Source organism: Larus michahellis, chromosome 6 (assembly GCF_964199755.1).
Source record: "Larus michahellis chromosome 6, bLarMic1.1, whole genome shotgun sequence".
NCBI classification, from domain to species: domain Eukaryota; kingdom Metazoa; phylum Chordata; class Aves; order Charadriiformes; family Laridae; genus Larus; species Larus michahellis.
The window spans coordinates 22,042,563-22,067,509 of record NC_133901.1 but is presented as its reverse complement, the minus strand read 5'-3'; the positions used below and the strand labels follow the sequence as shown (position 1 = coordinate 22,067,509).

At 43.3% G+C, this 24,947-nt stretch overlaps 1 protein-coding gene across 9 annotated transcripts; it reads left to right on the top strand.

The window, feature by feature from the left end:
* Window positions 1-24,723, top strand: SERPINE2 (serpin family E member 2). 9 transcript variants are annotated; one of them, XM_074590854.1, is made up of 11 exons: window positions 10-121; window positions 2,653-2,814; window positions 14,301-14,575; window positions 15,773-15,892; window positions 17,088-17,315; window positions 18,373-18,570; window positions 21,104-21,302; window positions 21,447-21,547; window positions 22,521-22,607; window positions 23,154-23,237; window positions 24,037-24,723. In XM_074590854.1, exons 3-11 carry the CDS (start codon window positions 14,320-14,322, stop codon window positions 24,072-24,074), a joined length of 1,311 nt encoding a protein of 436 aa, XP_074446955.1. In that variant the 5' UTR covers window positions 10-121; window positions 2,653-2,814; window positions 14,301-14,319; the 3' UTR covers window positions 24,075-24,723. The 9 variants fall into 9 exon arrangements, with proteins under 9 accessions (XP_074446960.1, XP_074446955.1, XP_074446961.1 ...); XM_074590860.1 differs by lacking the exon at window positions 15,773-15,892; XM_074590857.1 differs by lacking the exon at window positions 2,653-2,814 and having other exon boundaries at window positions 15-121; window positions 15,776-15,892.
* Window positions 24,724-24,947: the final 224 nt, after the last annotated feature.

Below are 24,947 nucleotides of genomic sequence, written 5' to 3'. Positions count from 1 at the left end.
GGGCGAGGCGGGGCGGGCGGCGGGCCCTATAAACGCCGGGCGCTGCCGCGCTTCGGCTGACTGGCGCGGTGCAGTACAGCGGCGGCCGCGAAGGGAGCGGGCTGGAAGTCGCCGAGCGGAGGTGAGCGAGGGCCGTACGGTCCCTGTGCCGGTCCGCCGCGGGGCTGGAGGAGGAGGGCCCGGGGCAGCCGCTCGGCGCCCGGCGGAGGAGGGGGGGAGAGCCGGCGCGGCGTGTGGGCTCCGTGCGGGGAGAACCAAAGTTTCGCTGGTGATAAGCCGGAGGCCGCCGGCCGCGAACGGCCGGCCCGGCCGCGTTGTCGTGGGTGCCGGCGGCTCTACGGGGTGCTGTGCCCGGTACCCGCGCCCACGAGTTTCCTAAATCTGGCCGTGGCGGGAGCGGGTGGTGCTGGCGTGGTGAGTTTCTTCTTCTCGTTGGGTTTTTGGGAGCGAGGAGGGTGGTTTTGTTGTTCCCCCCACACGCACCAGAAGTGGTTTGTAGCCCCGCGCTCTGTCGGCGGGGACCGGGACGGAGCCGCTGGCAGCGGGGACCGGCCGCTCCCCGGCGGCTGGCCGCGGCATCCCGGGGACCCGCGCCTCTCCCGGGGGTGCCGGGGAGCTGGAGCGCCCCGGGCTTCGGCCTCATCGGCAGAGCCTCAGCGCTGGAAGTTGCTCACTTCGCTAGTGTCTTCTGCCCGCTGCGAGAGAGCTTGCTCTTCTGGTACTTTAAAAACTATATACACGTATCTGTATAAATTCAGCTAGTAAGCGAGATTTTCTTTACATATCAAGTGATAGAGAAATGGGAGAGAAGTATTTGCAGCCACTGCAGTTCGGGGAGCAAAGGGTGTAGATATTGTATGATTAAAGGAGGCTTTAGCTGGTGCACTAAATGTGTGTCGAGGCAGAGAACCGGTTAGCTAAAACTCTTTATCGTGGCTCCCTTTCGAGTAATGCGGGAGTGTGCTGAGTTCGGAGAGGATTTGGAAATGCAAAGTACACCTCAGGAGAGAGTCTTTTGTCTCCTGGTTAAAACGGTGTTCAGTATCTTGGCTCAATGTTGTGCAGCACGGGAGGATCTTCACAGAGAAATAAAACCTTTGGAGATGCCATTGTGCTAACAAATAGGTGTTAAAATATCAGTTTTGCCTTAAAACTCGGGAATATCTGCCCATGGATTAGAGGCCTCAGTGTGCTTTGTTTCTCTTCCTCTTTCTCATGCCTGCATATGATTCTGAAACGTGGTTTGGTTTTTGTGGTTTTAATTGCATTCTTGGGCAACTTCCTGAAAGAGAAACCTGGTAGACTGAGTATTTTTTCACTGCACTGAAAAATGGTGACTTCTCCCTTTGCTTTCTCTAGTATGAGCGTTTAGTAATCTCACCCCTTGCTCTCCACAGGAATCCATGAGAAACCTGGTTTTGTAGGGACTGTTCACAAAATGTATGTGGGTGTAAGCAGCTGTATTGTTGAGTAGTTTCAAAAAAGGGGAGAAGCTGCAGAGATCCATCAGCAAAGTGAAAAGCAGCTGCGTGCCTGCTGAGTGATTGGATGAGTCTTTTAAAGCGTGTGAGGTGAAGACCAGCACAAATAAAAATGCATAATGATTAAGTAGATTGATTCAAGTACATATAAGATGTGCTAGCTTGGAATTTTAGCATTTTATGGGGTGTGATTAAACTTTGAGAATAGCAGCTGTTTGGCACAGGAGTAAACTTTGAGTAATGAATGCTAGTCCACAGCTTCTTACAGTTACGGACAAGGTGTATGTCAGATAATCTGTCAGCGAATTTTGCCAGTGCTCTTAAGATGATGAAAAGCTGCTTATCTGGACATTACCCTTGCATCTGCTACCGAGGTAGCAGGATGTTATAAAAACTCCTCTTTGCTTTTGGATGGTGATACGGCCATCACTATAGACAACTGTCTATATATAGCTCCATGTACCTCATGTGGGAGGTGATATAAACTCACATCCGTACAAAAAACCAAAAGAACAGAAAACTGCAGTGGATTTTGTCTCAAGGTGTATACAGAAGTGTTGAAGCTTCTGTTTGGTGTTGTCATTGACAACCAGGAGAATAGTGTGTCTTAGTGGCGTGCGGAGACTTTTAGTGTGGGTCTCTAAATTGCACAGTCAGAACTCTGTTCCAGTCCTAAAGCTTCTTAACAGCATACTGTTAGGCAGAAAAATGTCAAGCAGTGAGCCTAGTAATTTCCACTAGGCGTTCTCAGGCGAGATAGAAGTGTGTGTTGTTGTGTGTAAAAATAACTACCTCACCTTATTGCTAGGAATTAAAATGGAGATACATATAAATTGTGTACATCTCGAGAAAAGGAAGAGCTCAGAGGGAGCTCTGGCTAGAGATTTGTATTGCTTTGGTGGTGGGCTCAGAATCTACCTGGCTCGTGCAGCCAGTTGCGGCTTTTGATTCTTGCTAGGCATCTGCAGTGCTCGTGCTTGAAAAAACTGAGGCTCAGTGGAAGGTTTTTCTTGGAAGCCGGAGTTAGGGTTCTCTGGACCGCTTGGATTGCTTAATCACAGGCATGCATGAGAGAGCATGCTTTTGTCATATTAATTAGGGGGAAATCCAGCCTAATCATCAAAACACTTCCAGTTAGTTGGTCTGTTAACTGGATTCTACTCTTCTTTAGGGTCAAAGGTTTCATACACGGGAAGACAGGGGAAAAGATGGATTAATCATCACTAATCTGTGAAGTGTTGCTGGATGCAGTCATCTTTGCATGCCTCCGGGCATCCTCCCAGTCGCCTGTGACATAACTTACAAATCATGTTTTACAGCAAAGTAGTAGCCTGTAAGTACCTTGTAATTTGGTGCACCTATGCTAACCACGAACAACTTAAATAAGCAGAGTAATACAAAGAATTGACTCTTCTTGGCTTTGGAGAGGAGGTAGCATGGAGTAGCCAATGGCCTACATATGAATTTAAAGATTAACTGTCAATTAGAGAACTATGAAAATATGAAAAGTTTTTTTATTAAAGTAAATAGCTTCTGTGCGTGAAAACATGGGAAAGCTGAATACGTCCAACCATGTACGTGTTCAGGTGTGTCTCCTCTGCAATAAGTAAAATGATGGGGTGGGAGGAGACACTGTAGCATTCTACAGCTGTAGCTACACAGACGTTTAGGCTGGCATCCTATGGAAAAAAGCTGTCCTGTGTTCTGCTTTTTCCTGTCTTCTCTTTAGTACTAGAATCTAGTTTGGTGCTCTACTACATGAAGATTTCTGAAAGCACAGAGGAGGTCACTGCTGAAGCTGGAGCCAGTGATCATGGACAGGAAGAGGATGGGTCAATTTTAGTATGTTATGCTAATGCTAGTATGAGCCATAGTTTCTTGAGTCTTCTGTCATGGCCTTGAAATACACTTAAGTGCTAACTGAAATGCTTTATTTATCCTTTAGTACCTCTTCTTGACCAGTGTCTGTGGAAACAAATGAGTTTTGGCGGCCATTGTATCTTGTCAGTGGTTTGGTGTTCACCTTTAATAGCCAGAAAGATGCTTTTGCTTATATTTCCAGGCTGAAATCAGGAGGTGACTCATGCTGGGGTCTGATAAATATGCCACAAAGTGGTTTAAATATGAAAGCATATTCATCTTGTGGATTGATCTCCCCATGGTGGAAAACTCAGTCTTGCTGACCATACTCAGCAACATGATGTAAACCATGTGCTTCAGGCAGCCTCCCGTTCTCTTCCTGGGCTTTAGAAACCATGGCCTGAAGTTCTTTTTGGTATCTTGGGACCGTAAGAGCAATTATGGAAGGCATCAAGACTGATTGTCCATGAGTTATGAACTGAAGACTCCTGTGCAAGGCTGTGTGTATGTAGTGGCCTCAGCATGCAGGTAGAAACTCTGTGAGAAGTATTAGTTCTCCACAGACTGTAAGCTACAGCTGTAAATCACTCTGGGGTCTCCAGCAGCAGTATTGAGAAATGTTGGTACATCTTGGGTCTCTTAGTTCAGCTGATGTGCAGATGATATGAGTTGATGTTCATCAGCTACATAGCTTTGACCAACCTTTGTCTTCTTCTTAAATGCTTTTCTTATTATTTAATGACTTGAACTTTAAACATATATTCTTGTAGAAGGGCATGTTGTGGTATTTAGTGATGGTCCTCACTGCTTCTGAGATGGCTGTGTCATCTGGTCTGATCTACAAGATTCTGTTAGCCAAAGGTTCTGAGTGGTTTTTGAGGTTTCTTCTTTTGTTTTAATAAGAGAGGGGCAGTCTCTGTCTTTGGCTCTGTCAGGTTACAGGTACAAAATCAAGAGAAGTGGACATACCTCTAACTTGTCCATTGTTATCCTCTTACTTTACAACCTTAAGCAATCTAAGAAATCCTATGTAGAAGCTGGTGGATTTATCTGTTAGCTATATGTCTCCATCTTGCTATATACCTTCATCTTCCAGAAGGAGTAGTTCGTGTAGCTTTCTCGGAAACGAAGCAAACTTGAGGCCTCCAGCTGCTCTGGCAGCTCAGTTTAAGAGGCTGCTTTCCCAGCTAATTGCCTACTTCCTCTGCTGAGGTTCGTCATCTGCATTACAGAAATAGCGATGGACTGTGCGGAGGCTTCTCAGCCAACGCAGCTTACAACTCAGCCTACAAACTTTCAATCTGAACTGAATCAGATGGCTTAAAATACCAGGTCATGACTTGCTTTTGCAGGATTCTTGTGCATAGTTCATATTCAGTTGTCCCTTTTTTCTGTGGAAATTTAGGTCTTGCCTTTCCAGAAACCTGTGGGGGGGTTAATCAGAAGTGAGGTCAGATTAATGAAAAGAATGTGTTTTGTTAAATACAGGTCATCTAAATTGTTGTTAATTTTATTATTAGCTGGTTAGTGTAAGTCTTCTTGCAGATGACTGAGGAGGTGTCTATCTGAGTGTACAGTTAGCGTTCCCAGCACAATGCTTCATCCCTGCATCCTCACTGGGAGTGATTCCTGCATGCCTACAGCATCTGTGAGTTCTGATGCTTTTGTGGTTGGCTGCTTCTGAAGCTGGGGAGGGGAAAAAAGATGAATATAAGTAAATGTCTATGTGCTGTAAAGAAAAATGTAGATAATCCCTATCCTCTTTGGGTAACATTTAAGCTTGTTCTGAAATGGTTCAGAGAAGTCCACTAGAAAACTACTCTCTGATGTTTCTGTGAGCTTAAGTCTGTTTCAGTGATGCTGTCCTAGAGATAGAAAATCAGTATGTTTTTTATCTTAAATATTAATAAATCCTTGGCTTCATTACACTTAGAGTTGCATTTGTTACCTAGTATTTCAGATGAGAACAGGGTTTCTATATTCACTTGCAAATAGGAAGCTGTTGATTATAAGTGGTGTACAGTATGATTACTAAGTAAATAAAAGGCTAGCCACCTATCGCTCTGCAGATCTCCAACCACAAGTGAAATAAATGGTTAGAACAGCGTTCCTGATCTCTCCAAGTATTTTGTCAGATGGTGGTATCCCCTAGATAAAAAAGCTTAAAGTTTCAGGTCTTGGATGTCAGTGAGTCTGTGTAAGTACAAGTTCCTATATAAGTTCCTGTTATGAACAGAGAATACTGGAGTTGTTCCAACTTATTTTTATGGTGAAACGAGTGTATCAAATACAACTGTGTAACTTTACAGAACTGCCAACACTGTTATTACCATAGCCTTACCTCTTGTAGGAGGAAGAATAAGTAAAAACTTAGCAATATTTAATTACTTGCGTTATTTTAAGTGGGGTATCTTAAAGGCCACTTGGAAGATTGAGAGCCTGTCTCTTACTTACTGTGAGTTGGGCATCTCTAACCAAAGCATGCACAGGATTTGGTTAGATATCATGTGGCTGATACATCTTGCCATCTCTCTTAGCTTCCCAGGGGTACAAAAATATTATTGCTACACAGAAAACCCGATTTTCAATTCTGCTGTAAAACCAGACTGAACCATAGGGTGTTGAATGATGGGAACTGGGCTTTGTAGTGTGTTGTTTAATAGGAAATACAAGCACCTCTTCTGTAGAGTAAACTAAACCTAAAAGGTGTAGAATCTGAAGGCAAACAGTCATCTGTCTTCTACTCTGCAGCAACTCACATGCTTTGGCAAAGCTCTACTGGAATTTTCACGGTTGGTTTCAGGACTCGATTCTATGTCTTTAGCTTTCATTATTTTTTACAAAGTGGTTTTTTTTTTCTTTGCTTGACAGTTCTCTAGGTCTGAGTGCAACAGGTATTAGTTATCTTCACCCTTCTGAAGAGAGATGTGTACTGGGAGGTTCTTGATGTTCAGTCGGCCCCAGGCACAGCTCTCCACGCAGTCTCAAAGTGGCCATGGAGCCATCTCCACAAGGCTATTTCTACTCTGTCTGGTGTGCGCAGGAGATGGGGCACAGGCCTCTGACCAGCAGATTAAAATTCACCCGGGGAGAGAAGGAGCAAATTTCAGTTTGCTGTGCAGGGGTGTAGAGGTGTGAGAGTCCTGGTATCAGACGGGTCTTGCAACAAATGGAAATGAATAAGGGTACTGGGTTTCACTGGGTTTCACTTTAATATTCTTTAAGGAAGAGAAGAAGGACCGATACTATAGCAGAAGTGGGGGTTAAAGTAAAGGTGGTGGTGGGGGACACCTGAGTTGGTGGGACACCTGAGTTGGTGAGACACCAGCTGTTGTTAGTCCAGCACCTTGTGGAGTTACTTCATAAATCTGTACTTATTGCCCATTTCCAAAGAGTTAATACCCTATATCTTATTAATGGGAGCTTGCAATCCTGTAGGTTTGCCTTTGGTTCCTAATGAGCCTGGGCTTGCATAATGAGCATTGTTAATGCACAGTAAATGTGGGAACTGTGGTTCCATGAGGCTTTTCTTCCACAAAAACTTGAAATGGGAGCCTGGGTTATGAACCTGCTGGTAAGTTTTAGGCAAATGCTTTAATCACTGAACCATCATTCCCTCTACTGGGGTGAATCTAGAGCAAGAGGGTACAGTCTCACTGCCATGTTGTGAAACACCACTGTGCTGCATCTCTTTGGGAAACTGGTTCTGCAGCATTAGTCATGATGGGCTGACTGTCCCATGCTGTTTCTTCATTATGTTAAAATAACCACATTGCATAAAGAACTTAAGATCAACCGAACCACTTCTTTAATAAAAGGACACCAGTAAATTAAAAACATAATTCTCTTTAATCTTCCAGATACTGTAAGACTTGATAATCCATCTTAGAGAAGGCTGTGGAAACTCTGCTTTAAATACAGGACTAAATAACATACAGAACCTTTAACAATAGTTGTTGAGCCTGTTGTAATGAGAGAACACAGATAAAATTTGAAAATGGTGGTAGAACTGTAAAGTCCCAGAGTTGTCTCCATAAACCCACTGCCCTGTTGGTATCAGCAAGCTGTCTATTTGCTTCATGAAGCAGAGATCAAGTTGGCTTTTTTAATTATGTGTAAATGAGGGATGGAAGTAAAAGCAAACAATACTTACATGCCTGTCTGTGTTCTTGAAACTCTGAATAGTGCTTGTGTATTGTAGTATGGTTACAGCTACGTGATGAAACGAAAAGCTGTCTCTGGTCAACTTTGCATGATGCGAACTTGGTCTTTGTAGTGAACTACGATGAACCACCACCGAATGCTGTAGAAGACACATACTGTTGGGAAAATCAGGCTTATGAGCAGGAGACACTAGTCAGGAAGCTACAGAAAGTTTAAATGCACCTCGTCTGTTTGTTCTTCATGCTAAACAGAGACTCCCAAGAAGGGGAGATCAGGACTCTTCATAAAGAACCACTAAACTCTAACTTTCTGCTCATGTGGGAGCTGTGCTTGGACAAAGAGATGGTTCCTGTCTGGGGCCAGCCAGTTTTACAAGCCGGTGCTCTGCTGGGAAATTCCCCCTTGGCAGGGGAGGCTGGTTGGACACAGCTGAAAGGGAGGCGTTCCAGATGGAGATGGTCCATCTTGAAACTAACACAAATGCACTAACAAACGGAGAGAATTAGAAATAGCAGAGAAAGGATTAAGGTTGAGAGAGGAAAGCTTCAGAACCAGCACCATGCTCTTTGCACATGTGTACAGCGTTGACTGTAGTGCCTGAAGTCAGACCAGTATCTTAACATACAAAATGTTTTTTTAAAAAAACTTCCGGCTTATCTCAGTGTACCAGTTATGTTTATCTCATGTTGACAGTAACTTACTCCTCTTCAGAGCAACCTAAGTACTGAGCTGTTCAAAAGCTAGCAATCATCCATTCTTTGTAGTGCTCTGCAGATACTAAACCTTCCAGGTATTGAGTAATAAAAGTCTGTTTTGTTGTGCTAAATTTTTTTCACGTGACCTGACATGTTGATATAACAGGGCTTTTATTTTTGTATCTACGGGGATGCGCGTGGGGTTTTTCATCAGTTCTTTCAAGCAGGAAGCACTGGAAAGGGTTGTTAGACAAAAGGGAAGAACCAACATTTGGAATGTACCAGAAAACCTGGAGGAAGATGAAACCTTTCATAGGTCTGTCGTGTGGAAGAAGCCACTTCTGAACTCGCCTGCATTCTGACCGTGGATCCTGCTGCTCCAAACACAAAAGCGTGTTTAGATGTAGCAGAGGCCAAGCAGCGTGGTAGGGGAGGATACTGAAGCTGAAGGCTTTGGGGTATAAGAGGCTTAGGCAGAAGGGGAGTTGCAAACACCTGTGAGAGAGAGAGGAGAAGCCTACCAGCAGGCTGGAGTGTTTTTAATATGCTGCCAAGCGCGCATCATCTGAAAAAACAAGACCCAGCATGTGACCTTCCCATTGCAACCAGAGTGGTCTCACTGCTCTGGAGAAACAATTGCTGTGAGCTCAGCCAGCTCCTTAAATGACTGTTAACAAGTTTGGTTGAGTATTTATTCAGCCCTGCTGGAGAGAGTTAGTTAAATGCCTGAAGTGAAACCTCTTTCTTCGAGCTCGCATGTCAGTTGAAATAAGACTTTTAAATTAGTAGCACAGATGGCACTGACAAGGAAACAGTGACATCTCAACTTGGAGAAGTCCCCGAACGTTTGTCCCAGGCCGAGTTTCTCTTGGCACACGGGCTGCCCGGTGCCTTCTGCAGGGTGGTCAGGAGCTCCGAGCCTTTTGGGGATGATACAGCAAGACCAGCAATGTTGCAAGACTCTGCCTTTTAGGTTTACTCTGTTTAGCTGTGCTTGCTGCTGTTTGGGTTACAGCTCTTCCCAGAAGTGAAGCCTGGTGTCTAAACTTCCTTACGCTTGATGCATCTTTAAAGAAACTGCAGAATCCATCTTGCACCTGCAAGAATGCACATTTTGGGTTATACCTTATTGCTGTTGAAGTCAGGCTTCAAAATAAACACTTAGAGATGTCTCATAGGATACTAACACACCTAGAGTACTTAGTGCAGTCGGTACAGATATCTAAAAATCTATGAACTATATCGCTATTTCTTTCTCGGTTCACTTCAAAGTGTTTTTCAGGTTCTCTGGGACAGGTCTTTTCTCCAACTTACATTTTTAAATCTGAGTATTTTTTCAGTTCATGTTTTCACCTCTGATCTTGAACCAAGATAACTTCTTTCTCTCGGGAAGAGTGCAGCAGCTCCGTCTGGCGCTCTGAAAACGAAGTCCTTCCTAAGATAGTTCTTTCCTGTAGCACGCTCTCCGTGTTCGGCAGCTTCTTGTGCCTGAGGCTGAAGACGTAACTTCTCCCTGCTCCACCAAACAGTCCATATTAATTCAACTTTGCTTTTTTACCAAGCATTCTGTAAACGCAGGCCGAAAGCATCGTGTCCTCTATGTTGAGATAAATACCTCCATAACAGCTTCAGCCAAAAACCTAAACTATGCATTATGTGGGTGATTTGAATAGCTGAGCCTAGTGCGAGGTGAGCGTGCTGCCTAGTGTATATGAGGGTTGGTGTTTGCAACACCGGCCAGAGGCTGAGGTCATCCGCAGATTGGTAGCCTGAAGACATTTCATCATCTGTCACAGAACAACACACAACTACCCGTGCAGGTAGAGCATGCTGTGGTGTTCCTTCCCTGCCTTCCCCACAGCTCTCGGCCTGTCTTGACTGCTTGGCTAAAAATACGCAGTGGCTTAAGCTAGGCTCTGCGGTTAGATATAGGGGGTGCCCGCTAACGTAGCGTGGTGTGCAGGACTCGGTGAGGCAGGGGGAGTAATGGAGTTCTCGGTATGCTGCCATGGGCATCCTACCCTCGTGAGCATCCCTCATACAGCTGAATGCATGACACTGTCATCTGTTTTCTCCAGAAAGTTTAAGTTGTGGGATGTTGTCCTTCCTTCCTATAAGTTCTCCATCTAAGAAGTGGGCAGCCTACCTTGAAGAGGGATTTATTTTTAGTCCAGCATCTTTCAAAAGCCCACACTTATGTAAATGAATTTGCTTATACACCTTCTGCCTTCTTGGTTAACTTTATAAAAATATAAAGGTCATAGGCAAAGAAATGCCTAGCTTGTATTTTTGTTTGGCTTTCTGAAGCATTAGAGTCAAATTTAACTATCACTAGGTTTTTAGCTTCAGCATTATGAAAGCTTGTTGAAAGCTTGTCGGTGTTCTGCATAGCAGGTCAACTGTTTTCCATCCTACACATCCTACATCCTTTTGGATTTTTTTTTTTCTCCTTGCACTGTACTTAAGCTGTTTCTTTCTTTCAGGATATGCAAATGCAGTTCTTGTTACTGAACTGCATGGAAGTTGAATACACTGAAATCTGTGCCAGAAGTATTAATAACATGAATGTCACTTCTGCTCCAAGGTGAAATTAGCTCCTCAGTCAGCTGGTTAAGCTGCACAAGGGGCATGGCAGGGCCAAGAAGTGACTGCTCTCTAAATAATGCTGAAAAAAACATCTTACTCTTTTTCCTGTGCTCAGGGCACTGCACAACTTTGTTTCACTTACTGAGGAGGTATCTGCTAGACGTTGTGCTCCAAAATGGAGACCAACCCGCTTTAATGGCGTAGCAGGAGGGAGAGGTTAGGTGAGCATGGAGACCTCTGGGGAAGCCAGGTGCAGGAGGTGGTAAGAAGTTGGTTTTTTTTTTTCCCTGAAACAAAAAAAAAAAAGCAAACCCAAAATCCTGCAGCAGTGGCCTTGGGAGCAGAGTCGGGTGATTTTGACAAGGCTTCACACAAGTGTCGTGGGGGAAATTCAAGGCTCTTGGTAGCTGTCACCCTGAGTCTGGCAGGGGCTGTCACCAGTGGAGTGAAAACTTGGGACTCGCAATATCTTGTGGTAAAGGCAAAGAAGAGAGAAATATGATTTCAATTAGACTTGTGCAGATGCAGTACATAAAACAGTGTTGCATTGTCATTTATTTGGTTTCATGGAAGTGTCACTCCTGTCTTTGCCCTTGTAATAGACTTCTGGCAGTGTAACATATCAAGGGTAGAGGTGCTCAAAATAGCCCAATCTCTTCTGGTTTGCTGGCTGGATCAGGTGAAGCTGCCGCAATCAAAAGCAGGGTTTTCAAATTACAGCTGAAAATGTGTGCTCCCATTGCCTTGTCTGTCATGGTCCCCATCTCCATCACTACACGGGGCAGCCTGTATTGCACCAACACTAACTGTTTGCTTGCTTGCAGGTTCATCTACTAAGAATCTCTCACAGTTGTGGGGTTTTGTTTTTTGTTGGGGTGTTTTTTGAGAAGATACTAGCTAAAGGTAAAAGTCTGATTAATATTGGGGTTAAGAACTTTTGTTTAAACTGCCCCTTGGGTCTCCAGGTAGGGAAGAGAGATGGTCGCCAAACCACCAAAGAAAACCCTTAAACCCAAACCCCACCTTCTCTGGGAGTGGCAACCATACTTGCCTCCTGCAAGGCAGCGTTGCCGTGGGCGTGGAGCTGCTGCCTGGGTGAGAGGGAAGCTTTCCCCCTGAGAACAAAACTACAGGTTTCAGGTGGTTGGTTTGTGCCAGAATCAAATAACACTTAAGAATATTCCTTAACATTTTTAATAAAATAAGAGTGCAGGCTCACTTTCCCTGTCAGGCTGCTAGTCCTCCCCGTGAGTGCTGCCTGTTCTAGCTGGTGGTGTGAGATGCGGGACAAATCTAGGAGTGACTCACATAACCTGCTGCAGGTGGCATTTGGGTTTTCCTCCTGCAGCTCTTGGCTGCAGCCAGCCAAATCCAGTCTAGTTTTCAAACTAAGCTTGGCTAGTGCTTGTTGACGGCTAGTATGGAGATCCTCTGGAAGGAATTGTACTCCAGTGACCCCAAAACTACTTGGGGGATTAGTAGGTTGATGGGAAAGACTTAATTAGTGGGTGGGCTGTTAACCTGCTTTGTAGGACAGCTTTTCGACTTTTTCTTGCATAACTTAAATCGGTCCAACAGGTTCCTCTCATCACAGCTATACTAGGAATGGGGTTTGGGGGAGAAAGATACCTCAACTCCTGCATTATTTCATGTTCAGCATTTGGTTTATGCTGTGCTGTGACAGCAAACTTTGACAAAGCCAATTCTGTCCCCTGAAAAGGTGTAGAAGAAAGTGGAAATGCTGTATTTGTTACTTTCAAGTGTTTTAGCCCAGTTAAAGTACATGCTGTTAAAAGATGATTAAACAAATCTGTACAAATACCAGCTGATTTTCTGGTAATGGAGTGCTCCAGCACGGTTTGAACTTGGCTGTGCGATGGCAGAGCTCCCTGGTGCAGTACAAGCTTGCAGGCGAGGGGAATGACCACCACCTCGGCTGAAACCCTCTCCCTGCCTGGATCACAGAATGGTAGGCGTTGGAAGGGACCTTCGGAGACCATCCAGTCCAATCCCCTGCCAAAGCAGGTTCACCTAGAGCAGGTTGGACAGGAACGTGTCCAGGTGGGTTTTGAGTATCTCCAGAGGAGGAGACTCCACAGCCTCTCTGGGCAGCCTGTTCCAGTGCCCTGCCACCCTCAAAGTAAAGAAGTTTTTCCTCATGTTGAGATGGAACTTCCTGTGTTCCAGCTTGTGTCCATTGCCCCTTGTCCTGTCACCAGACACCACTGAGAAGAGCGTGACCCTATCCTCTTGAATGCTGCGTGTCTGCCAGCCTCCAGCTCTGGGCTGCTGGAGCCAGAAGAGCAAGTGTGTGAGGCTGAGCAGAGCGTTCCAGGGGAGGAGAGACCTTTGGAGTTTTGCCTGTGGTATGCAAATGACATTGTAATCAGTGGTATACCTTCTGCAGCCTGACAAGCCTTCAGTGGACTAGGCATCTGGTTGACTCCTCAGCGTGTTTGAGAGACTAACTCTTGGAGCACCAAGGTCAGCCCAGTGGGGGAACAGGCTCGCTCATTGGTCTCAAAATGGAAATCAGGACTCTTGAACTGTGCAACTGAAAAGTCTTAAGATAAAAATGTTGTGATGGAACTGCATAACGGTGAGCAGGGAACCTAATTTCATGGAATAGGAGATTAGTGTGTGATTGTTCTTCTAAGTACTTGTTTGCCCTAACAAAAAAAGGGATTGAATGTGCTTCCACGAGGAGGAAAAACAGCCTAGTAGTTACAGGACCCAGTGTTTAAGATTGGGGCTTGGTCCTCTAATCAGTTGCCGAGAGGTCCTGAACAAACTGTTGCTGCTGCTTGTGCCTCAGTCCCTGGGCGGTCATGGGTGTAACGAAACTGAGTTCTCTTAGATCTGCGGATGAAGACTGGCCCATTCTGAATGTGAACTTCCTTCTGTGCTCATGAGCTGCAGAATTTTCTGAAGTGGAAAAGTACATGCTAAAATCCAAACTTAACCTTGTGTTTTAAAATGTAAAAGTTTTTCCTCTATCGTGGGAAATGCCAATTATACAGCTAATTCTTATTATTCTAGGCAGGTGTAAATTCCCACAACAGAAGGTCTGTTTGCATATGTGTACACGTTTCTGTTCACTGCAGAAATGATCTATAAAAAGTACTGTGCATCACACTTCAGTGGGTGAGGACCATACCACAAGGCTGCTTAGCACTAATTTATTGTAAAGGGCAGTTTAAATAGAATGCCAAGATTCCATTTAACTGAAACACAAAAGTAACTGAACGTGTGTGTGGTGAGAGGTAGTCTTCCAACTTGGTGGCTTTTGTCCTGTTAATATAGTCACTGATATCTAGCTATGTTGTGGCTGTCTCTGCTTCTAGAAACCCCTAGACCTAAAATACTGGTAGCAGTAAAATGCAGGTGTGAATCCCATTGCCAGAGCTCTGTAAATGGTGTTGCCCGCTCTTTAGATAAGTAAGAATTTAAGTTGAAAATAAGAACGCTGTACCTATGAAAGCTGACTTAACTTTCCCTTCTTGTTCTGTTACAGGTATCTCCAACCAGAAATCATGAACTGGCACTTCCCACTTCTGTTTGTTCTTGGGACTTTAACATCTGTGTGTTCCCAGTTCAGTTTTTATCCTCTGGAGGAACTTAGCTCTGATGTTGGAATCCAGGTCTTCAATCAGATAGTGAAAGCTAAGCCTCAGGACAATGTTGTCGTTTCTCCTCATGGTATTGCATCGGTGCTGGGGGTGTTGCAGCTGGGTGCTGATGGCAAGACAAAGAAGCAGCTGACAACTATGATGAGATACAGCGTAAATGGTCAGTGATTCCGGAGGTGGTTTTGGGGTGTGTTTTGTCAGAATCTTCGTGCTGTTTTGAGATGGCTTTCAAAGTGCGGTGGATTGCATCATACACCAATTAACGCTGTTTACCAAAGCACAAAATGCACAGGCTTGAAGTTAATTGGCAATCTGAGTATGGACGTGTACATATACCCAAACTAGCTTATAAGCAGCTTTGTTAATGACTTCAGGGCCCTGGCTAGAACTACCTTCGTCCTTGCAAAATTGATCTTCCAGAGCAATGTGGATGGCAGTCCATTGCCAGCACTATGCAGGAAGGCTGCAGTACCCCATTTCAGGCTGTGCAGAACAGCCCTTAATGTGCCACTCCTTAAATAGCAGGGCAAGAGAATATTTCTCATTGCCACACTGAAAGCAGTGTAAACTCTAACCATACAATTGACATTTTCACGTTGATGCTCTTCAGCTTTGTTCATTTGTGTTTCTGCTGTCAGGATCCCTGAATCTGTAGCTCTTGTAGTGCCCTCTTCTTGAAACAGCCGTTTCTGCTTGTCTCTGTGCCTGACACTGCATGCATCTGTGTTATATTCCTCTGCCAATGTCTGCCCCTCAAGAGGGTGTAGGCTGAAGGTTCTTGCTGCTTTACTTTGCATGCTGAGTGTTCTTGTGAGTGTTTGCCAGCAAGACTTAACATCTTAGTGCCAGCATTCTGCCTTCCAGGAATAGGAAACACTCCAAGAGGTAAGTGCACGTTTAAATCTTGAGCTGTATTGTCATATAATGTGCTGTCCTGTCTTCATTTGCTTTGCTGTTTTGGTTCTGGGTTTAAAGTAGAGCAAAATGATTTGTCGGCTTAAGATCTAAATGTTGCAGATTGGAATCTCTTCATGGGATAATCAACTTAAGAACATTTGAATGCTCAAAATAGAAGTACTTGCAAAAATTTTGAAGCATTATAGCAACTGGTTTTATTTGGCCTTCAGGCTTTCTAATCCTATCTGTGAGACACAGAGGTTCTCAAACTCCTTAGAAGGTAGCCAGTACCTCGTTACAGAGACTTGTTATGGGATGCTACCTATCTCTGCACAGATCTCCTCTGCTCTTGTTCATGATTGCCTTACAGTCCTTTGGCAGCTACAGCAACTGCTTCTTTGGAAAGGTAATAGTTGGAAAGTATTTAATTTATCTTTAGCTGTCTTTTAATGCAATTTAGCAGCTGGAAGCAAAGAGGAGAGCCAGCATCATGAGACCAGCCAGCTCTCCCCGGACCACCAGCAAGTGCTCCGTGGACCACCAGTGGTCCACAGAATACAGTTTGAGAACCTCTGTTATGGTATGTTCTCCAAAAGAATTTGCCCATAGTATTGGAGAGTGAACATGTAGAAAGTCTTACAAACGGTACTGCTAAAGCATTCATGATACAAGAAACAGCAAAGCCATCTGAGGCTTTTTCTTATATGCAGCTAAGATAATTAACTCTGAACTAATTTATCCCTTCATATCTCTTATCTCACATTTGTCTACATGAGGAAGCAGTCTGGAAGTGTTTCTGTCCAAATTGTGTTGGGAAACAAAGGGAACCCACTAATAACTGCTGTAAAAACAGCCACATGAGGATCCTGTAGATGCAATGGTTGACCATGAAGTTGCTTGCCCGGCAATAGCTTCCCTGTGTAGCCAAGCACTCATTCATAAGCTGTAACAACGGGGAGAACTGGCTATGGTGAACATAGCAGTTCTTCTGTGCTGCTGTGTGCCTTCTCTTATGTCCAGTGAAGGAGCTAGCAAGCACTTGATAGGAGCTGCTTTCAGGTCCTAAGGATCTTGACTGTAAGCACTGGAATCTACTGCTTTCCCTTTTTCCTTTTGTAAAGGCAAGTTCCTTTACAAGGAAGGGATTGTGTTAAGGGATTGACTCCTGCTTGTAGCTGATTTAGGCCAGGGCCTAGCCTTAAGGAAACTAAGACTTGAATCTTATTGTAGAAATCTCAACAGCTTCCTCTATTCTCCAGTAAATGGAAAGGAAGGATGCTGAGAAAACAACTTTTGCTTTGCACTCTGAGATTGAAGGCCACCTGCATAATCCTGCAGACGTGTTGGCTCCGAGTGAGCAGGCTGAGCCCTTGACTTCCTTTGTCACTGTCACAGAACTGACAGGTCACCTGGGCTTGTATGACAAGAAATACAGTTTGGAAGAGTCTGCTCTGTGCGAGAGTGTGGTTAGTAGCTCCACATGAAAACTTGAACCTCAGTGTTATCCCCAGCACTGTCCATAGCATTCTGAGCAGAGAAATAGAGGGGCAGCAGGCATCACAGTGAAGATCATGTTTTTGCTGGGAAACAGTAGCGTTCCTCAGATAAGAGATCAGAAATGGGTATTTTGGAAGGCCTCTTGGAATGCCTGCTTTGGTCTCCTTTTCTAGTCTGGCACTTAATGTCTGAACTTTCGTGTCATTAATAGTTGCGTATAAAGTAACTGTTTGTTCATCATCTTATTCTAAATTAAACTTGCTGTTCTTTCCAACTAGGAGTTGGTAAAGCGTTAAAGAAGATAAACAGGCTCATAGTCTCAAAAAAGAATAAAGACATTGTTACAATTGCTAATGCAGTGTTTGCAAAGAGTGGCTTTAAAATGGAAGTGCCTTTTGTTACAAGGAACAAAGAGGTGTTTCAGTGCAGTGTCAAGAGCGTGGACTTTGAGGACCCAAATGCAGCATGTGATTCCATCAACCAGTGGGTGAAAAATGAAACAAGGGGTGAGTACTGGCGAGTGCTTTTTGTGCATGGCAGGGTGGTGTCTGAGACCTCTCTGATTTGGATGGAAATACTCAGGAAAGATGGGAAGGTAGCTCTGCTTTGCAGCTGAAAGCTCTCTTTAAGCTGGCATTAGTGTGATGTTTTGGAGCTGGTGGGCCAGGAATCTGCAGTCTAGCTGCCCCAGCGATGTGCCTGTCTGGTAGCCTTGGGGGAAGCGTATCGTGTGTGTGTCCATCTGCCCATGGGATCAGGGGAGCTTCTACTGTTCTTTGTCTTCATACAGCTGGTGAGAAATCTAAGCAGTGTTCTCTTGGTGCTTTCTCAAACATAAAAGATGCTTTCAAGCAAGTCAGTTGTTTGACTCAGTAAATCAAACTTGTGGAAAGCTGTAGAGCAGTTCAGCTTTTGCTCTTACTGCACTAAACTCTTGCAAGATACAGCCGTGTTCTTAGGAGTCATGTTTAGTGGAGAACTTTTAACTAACCCTGCCTTGACAGAACTCTCATGGTTCAAACTTCTTGGCATCTAGTTGCCAAGCTTACATATGCTGAAGCCAGAGATCGTGTTTTGTGACATAGTCATAGTCCAGATGAACTACATGTTTGCTGTCCCTTGGAGTCAAAACCAGTGCCTCCTGCATGCGAGGAGTGTGTTAATGATGTGGGATGTAGTATTTGAGATGAGGCTGTCAAATTCTTTTTCTACCACATCACCAGTTTTGCATAGCAATGGTGCAATCAGTGTGTGAATGGGGGGGTGCTTCAGCTGAAACTATTACCACTGGAACATAGTCTTAGATCTGCTCACATGCTGGAGAGGGTAAGGCCCTGTTAGTTATAACATCAGTCTATTGATAAGCAAGATACATTTGCTTTCTAATTATCCCAAAGGTTCAATTTTTGACAAAGAATACTGTTGGCTTTAGGAACCTCAGATGTATTGCCCCATGAGGTGTTGGCACACTCACCCATCAAGAGGCCTAAAGTAATATGTTCTTAATGAAGAGTTGGCCAGCGTTATGACAGCAAATACTCAGGTTTTCTTTATTTCTTTTAGGTATGATTGATCAGGTTATAGCTCCAGATGACATTGATGGCAGTTTGACCAGACTGGTTCTTGTTAATGCTGTATATTTCAAGGGCTTGTGGAAGTCACGATTTCGACCTGAAAATACAAAGAAACGTCCATTTTATGGAGCTGATGGGAAGACTTACCAAGTTCCTATGCTGTCCCAATTATCTATCTTCCGCTGTGGTAAGCTCAGTAATTCCCACTTCCACCAACCACGGTTGTAAAATTTGCTCTTTTCCTTCAAACTGAAACAAGAGTTTGCTGTACCTGTGGTGTTTAATGGTCTTGCTCATTGTAGCTGATGTAGGAGGCTTTGTGTTTCAGAAGTATCTCATGCTGCTGAGGTATGGATGAGCTTGTTGTGCAAGATATTTAACAGTTGCTTAAGGCTGAATACACTGTCAAAGTACTTGCCTTACCCTGTTGTCTTTAAAAAGGAAAATCTAAAGTACACAAACTGAGAACTTTGCATGTTGCTTAAGCTTTGCAGTAAGAACAAACCTTTATTTTTAAGGGGTGAGAATAAAGGAAAACTGCCAAAAAAACCAGAACCCTGAGGTTTATCTGGCCATGAGCGGTGTATGAAAGAAAGATTGGAGTAGAATCAATGTATATTTTACTGTATAATAAAGAAATAGAACTTGCACAGTCCCCAGTCCTGTGGGAGCCAGAGGAGCAAAGGGTTAGTATGTTGGCTACATCTCTCAAGGCGTGAAGCTGCTCTTCAAATTCAAGTCACAAGTGAAAAGAAGTTCAGCAGGTTCAGCCAGACTTCCATCAGAGACTCTCAAAGCTGCCACAGGGACTGACAGTGTACTTCAGAGCTTCAGTATTGCAGCCCTATGAGGATTTTATTGGCCAAAGTAAGACTGAAGCTCTGATAAAAGAACATCTTCTCTTGTGTTATTCCAAGAAGAGAGCAGTGCTGGAACAGGCTAAATACAGGCTGAGAAATAGGCCTGAGAATACAATTTGCTATAAACCCAGAAACCAAGACCCGCTGTGCTTTTAAATACCCAGTTTTACTGTCAGTAGTGCTCAACTAAAATTAGTAGATTTGTATTAAAGTAAACAGCTGTAACTTTCTGTCCCAAACCCCCATATTAGGGCAGATGTAATGTAATGCTTTGAGATGACTGGTGGAAAGTGTGAGTTGGGGGAGGTGAGGAGGCCTACTGCAGTGTGTGCTGCTTGTCTGTGGAGTCTGAAAGAAGCTCATAGATTAAGATGAGCTTTAGCAAGACTATTATCTTAAAGGCTTTCGACTTTTGATTCTGATGCTGGTGAAACACTCCATTAGGTTGGCCTGTGTTTAAGCTAGAAAAGCTATGGAGGCGGGAAAGGTACAAGAGAAGTACTGCTGAGTTAGGACACGTTTTAGGTTGGGTATCTCTGGATAACCTAACACAGGGCTTCTACCTTATTTATGCTTGCAAAGGGATCTCTTAAAAAGTTTAAATTTCTTAAGCATCTTAAATCCCATCAGTTGGCTGTGGAGATGAACTCCCCTCCTGTTTGATACGCCTCAGGAGTAATGACAGTAGCACGTAGCAGATCAGAAAGTAGTATTTTGCTCTTACTTTTTGTTACTGTCCTGTGCCTGGCTTAAGCAACCAGTATTTTGATCTGTGGGTCCTAGTCCGAGAATTGCTGTCATAATAAACAGAAATAATCACACTGCCAAGGTTGACACAATTACTGCAAAATATGTGCAACACTGCCAGTTTTCTAGCAATATGAGCTCCGTCGAGGCAGGTTGCATGGCCCTGGCAGCAAGATTAAATTTCTAATGGAGATGTCGATTTTCAGCTTGGGCTGACAAGTGCAGACTTACATGAAGGAAGGGGAAAGATAATAAGATCTTACTGCTATCCAAAAACTTTCCCAGAAACCCTGTATGTAGTTAAACTGACAAGTTTTCACTTGAAACACCTATAAAAAGCATTTGCTTTCCAGTCACACGCCAGTAACCAAAGGGAACTTGGAGGAGGAGAGGTTGCTCAAAGACAGCCTTCCCGGCACTTGCAGGAACTCACAGAGGCGTTGCTATCTCACTCCTTCTCATCTGCTTGGCCTCCCCCGCTGCCTCCGAGTGGCTGCTCTCCCCTGCCTCGAAGGACTTAAGACTGCTTCCTAATGAGATCCCTTATTAAGCAAGAAAATGAAGTAAATGCAACAGAGTGCTTCAAGCGGGAGCTCTTCCAATAACTCTTGGAGGAAAAAGCTTGTCTACAAGATCTCTTCAGTTTGGAAAGATAGTCTGCTGCTTTTTCTTGCTTTTTGCTTCTCGGTGCTCAGTTGGTTCTGGTACAGCTGAGATCTGTGAATCAGGGGGATTCTCTGCTTCAGACTTGGTGATATCTAACATAGTTGGCTTGTCACTCTGGGCTGATGAGGTTTGTCTGGGAAACAGTATGTATGTCAAATGCAAATGAGTATTTACTTCATGGTGTCATCCTGTCTGTGCTTTTGTTTTTTGGTTTCTGTTTTGTTTTTTTTTTTTTCAAATTAGCATCTGTACAGAGCCCATGCTGCTTTGGAAGGGTTGACTAGCAGGAAGGCAGGCAATCTGTGACTTTATTTAGAGTTAGTTTTAAGATATGGGCAAAGCTTTCTTAACAGACTCTTATAGCAGTAGGTGTCTAAAGGTAAAATAGAGATTTAAGGGTGTAAGAATTACAGCTCATTAACTCTGCTTTGTTTCTCTTTTTTTTAGGCACTACAAGTACTCCAAATGAGCTTTGGTATAATATCATTGAATTGCCGTACCATGGTGAAATGATAAGCATGTTGATTGCTCTGCCTACTGAAAGCACAACACCGCTCTCTGCTATCATTCCTCACATCAGCACAAAAACAATAGGAAGCTGGATGACAACTATGGTAGCAAAAAGAGTGCAGGTTATTTTACCTAAGTAAGTACAATATGATCCATTACTCCTTCAGGGAACGTCTTGGGGGTCATATATGTTTATGTCCTCTGATACAGGAGAAACAGAGTGCTTAAGGCAACTTTCCTGCATAATACTGCTGCATTCTTTTTTGTTTGTTCCAACTAGATTTACAGCAGTAGCAGAAACAGACTTAAAGGACCCTCTGAAAGCACTTGGTATTACAGATATGTTTGACCAGTCAAAGGCAAACTTTGCAAAAATAACAAGTAAGTTATTTATTTTTTTTTTAATCCATGGTGGTCCTTATTCATAGTTTCTGGCACTGAATAAAATACTGGTTTACCAATGCATTTGTCTGTTTTGTCTCGGGTAAGTGTTACCATGACATTGGAGCAAGTTCTGTTTTGTAGCCAGCCAAGCACGGCTGCTTGCTTCTATTGAAGGCTGCAGTGGCCTCTTTCCCCTTGTAGTGCATTACAGCAGTAAATCATGTTGGGCAGCTTCTTAAGATTTGATATTACAGCCCTGAGGGTGTCAAGCATTGTCTAAAATCTATGGCAGGACTTCTAACAATACCGTACCTTAAATTATAACAAATACTGCAACTGCAGTATTTAACTTTTCCCTGAAGTATGTATTTAATGACTACTTCTTGAACTGTAGGAAAGCTCAAGGACTGAATTCCCAGTTTAAGGGACTGGACCAAACCAGAGCTATGAATATTAGTATTTGAAAATGGGGTGTAGACACGTTTAAACTGATGGCTCTAAAATGTTATCTTATTTCTGTTCTCTGCTTCCGTTAAACTCCCGATTAGCTTCTACAGAGAGATGTAACAAAAAAGCTTGCCTTGTGCTGGCTTAATTTGAAAACAAATTCCTGTGTTTCATTGAAAGCAAAGTGTCTTGCCAAGTGCTTTAGGTTTTTTCCTCACAACACTGAGATAAATGGGAGCTCAAATTGAGAGAGCTTTTTTTTTTCAGTAATTTTTTAAATTAAAAATGCAAGTGGACTCTATAACTTAAACCATCACATAAGAAAACCTAGTAAATGGGGAGGATTAAGACAGGTTATTCCCTTTTTTTTTGTAATTACTAACTTAGTTAACTTCAGGATTTCAGCAGGATTGCAGCAGTTTTTATTACTCTTAGCTGTGCTAGCATAGCTGCCACCTGCATGGTACTTCATGACTCTTGCTGTTAGTTTTACTGAAAGTGCTTTTCTCCTTGGGTTTTTCAGGAACAGAAGGTCTTCATGTATCTCATGTTCTGCAAAAGACAAAAATCGAAGTTAGTGAAGATGGAACCAAAGCTTCTGCAGCAACAAGTAAGCAACTGTACTGATAACTGTCAGACTCAGGGAAAACTGTATTAGAAGGCCATACCGCTGAGCAAAGATAGCCCACTTGGAGACCATTGCAGGAATGTGCTCTGACTTCAGACCAGAGCAGTTGATGGATTTCACGTAATTTCTCAGGAAAATCCCAACTTGCCAGTATTAATCATACCATTGGTATACTCTAAGGAATATAAACAGGCTTACTTCTGGAAAAGTGTCTTCTAACACTTTGGTCACCGATGTAATGTTCCTGGCTATCCAGGTGGCAAAGAGGACTAAGCTACTACGTCCTTTGGGTGACAACCCAAGAATTCCTTTCAGCTTTCTGTAGGTCTTCTATTGTCTCTTTAATATGGTTCCTATAAGAATAACATGTAACCTGTGCAGCTTCAAATGTCCAGGTTGGTAGGCTTTAGGCATTTATCTCTACTTGTGCAAGCTTCTAGTATACAGTAGGAAACCTCACTGAGGTAGAGTATACAATGTGTTGTAGTGCTTGCTTTGGCTAACTTTGAACTTTATCTTTCTTTCAAGCTGCAATTTTAATAGCCAGGTCATCCCCTCCTTGGTTCATAGTAGACAGGCCGTTCGTATTTTTCATCAGGCACAATCCTACAGGTAAGCAGCATTTGTATGTACTTTTTTTTGCTTAGAAATTGAATATTTGCTATGCAACAGAGACAAAAGAAGTCTGGAGCTACTTGAATAACTATCGCTTTTAAAAAAACACCCTGCAAGTATATTTTTATGCCTTTAGTATTATATTAGTTTATTTGGAATACAACTCGGAACAGGAAAAAATATAAGTATTGGCTGCCAAGTTAAGAAACAAGCGTGGCAGGCTCATAAACCTGAAGAACAGTCTTTAATACTCATAGTTCCCCTGAATGGAGAGGAAATAACTCTGGTAGTGAATTGGTGAATAGGACCCAGCTTTGTGATGGATAGTAAAATAGTGCTAGGGCAAAGGCTAGAATAGGGGCTTTGGGGATCTAGGGTGTTGCCCCAGCGTGCTGTGAACAGACGTTGAGTGTTCAAACAATTTCTTTGCAGTATCGGTTGACTCTGCTAGAGCAGAGCTGCCCCAGTTACTCTGAATAACTCATCTACTTCTCGCAGTGACATGCGGATGATAAATATGCTAGTTAGTAGGGAACAAGAGGCAGCTGCCAGCACCAGGGGAAGAGTAGGCTCCTGGCAGCAGTCCCCATCCCCAGGCTCCACAGAGCATTGACAGAACTGTGTGTCTCTAGAAATATGAGCTGGCCACCTATCCAAACGTACACTTCCCTGGGCTCGCAAGCTTGAGGGAAGCTAGACAAGACTGTGACGAGGTGGCTTGGCTGTGCTCTGTGGACTTCATGCTTTAACTGTATTTACAGACTGTGGTAATCCTTGTTTTCATTTCATCCCTCAGGTACAATCTTGTTTATGGGACAAATAAACAAACCTTGAATGTGGAAAAGACATTCTTCAAGAAGTAAACAGACTCATGTGACACACCCCTGTTCTGTTAAATATTTTGTACACTACTCTCTGACTTCACTCAAGAGCTAGTTTTAACCACTGACTAGGTTTTGAAACAGGAGTCGACGTAGTTCTGGCTTTGTGGGGTAAAAATACAGATTGAAAACTACAGTATCTCTTCAAAATGTCTAAAAGATTCTCTAAACTACTGAATGGTTACCTATGCTAACAAACTTTGAGCTTTTTCTGTATCTACTAAGAATTTTATGTATGGCTTTTGTGAGAGGATTTTAACAAAGAATGATAAACGTTTTTATTAATATTGGTTTCTTCTTGTGTGTGGAAAAGGTCTAATTTTGTAGATACCACCTATCAAGATTACTTTTGGTTCCTGAGTGTCTTGGTACCTGGATATTCTTGGTAGAAATAGATTAAAAGTTCTAGCAATTTTTATTTTATATAGTGCATGTATCACTGAGAGTTTTAAAACTAATGTGGTGTTAGGTACACATCGCATTGTCCTGTCTTACTGTAATGTAAACTTGTCATTGCTAGTATACACTTTCTATTGGATTTAAATTTTATATTTGTTTTTGTACAAATGAAAAAAAAAATAAAACTGCATTATGAACAGTCAGTGTTGTGGATCGTGGATGTGCTGATGGCTATTTGGGTCCAGAGCCCTGTGAAGTACTTGTTTGAGACTTCCTCCTAAGGAAGGTGAAAGAAGGGTGGGTTTGTGAGACTGTTGTGTGTGGGGTTTTTTGGTTTGGATTTTTTTGGGTTTTTTGGGTTTGGTTTTTTTTTTACTGCCTGCTGCTCATTACCTTTTCTGCTGAATTCATTCTGCTGTGGATTAAT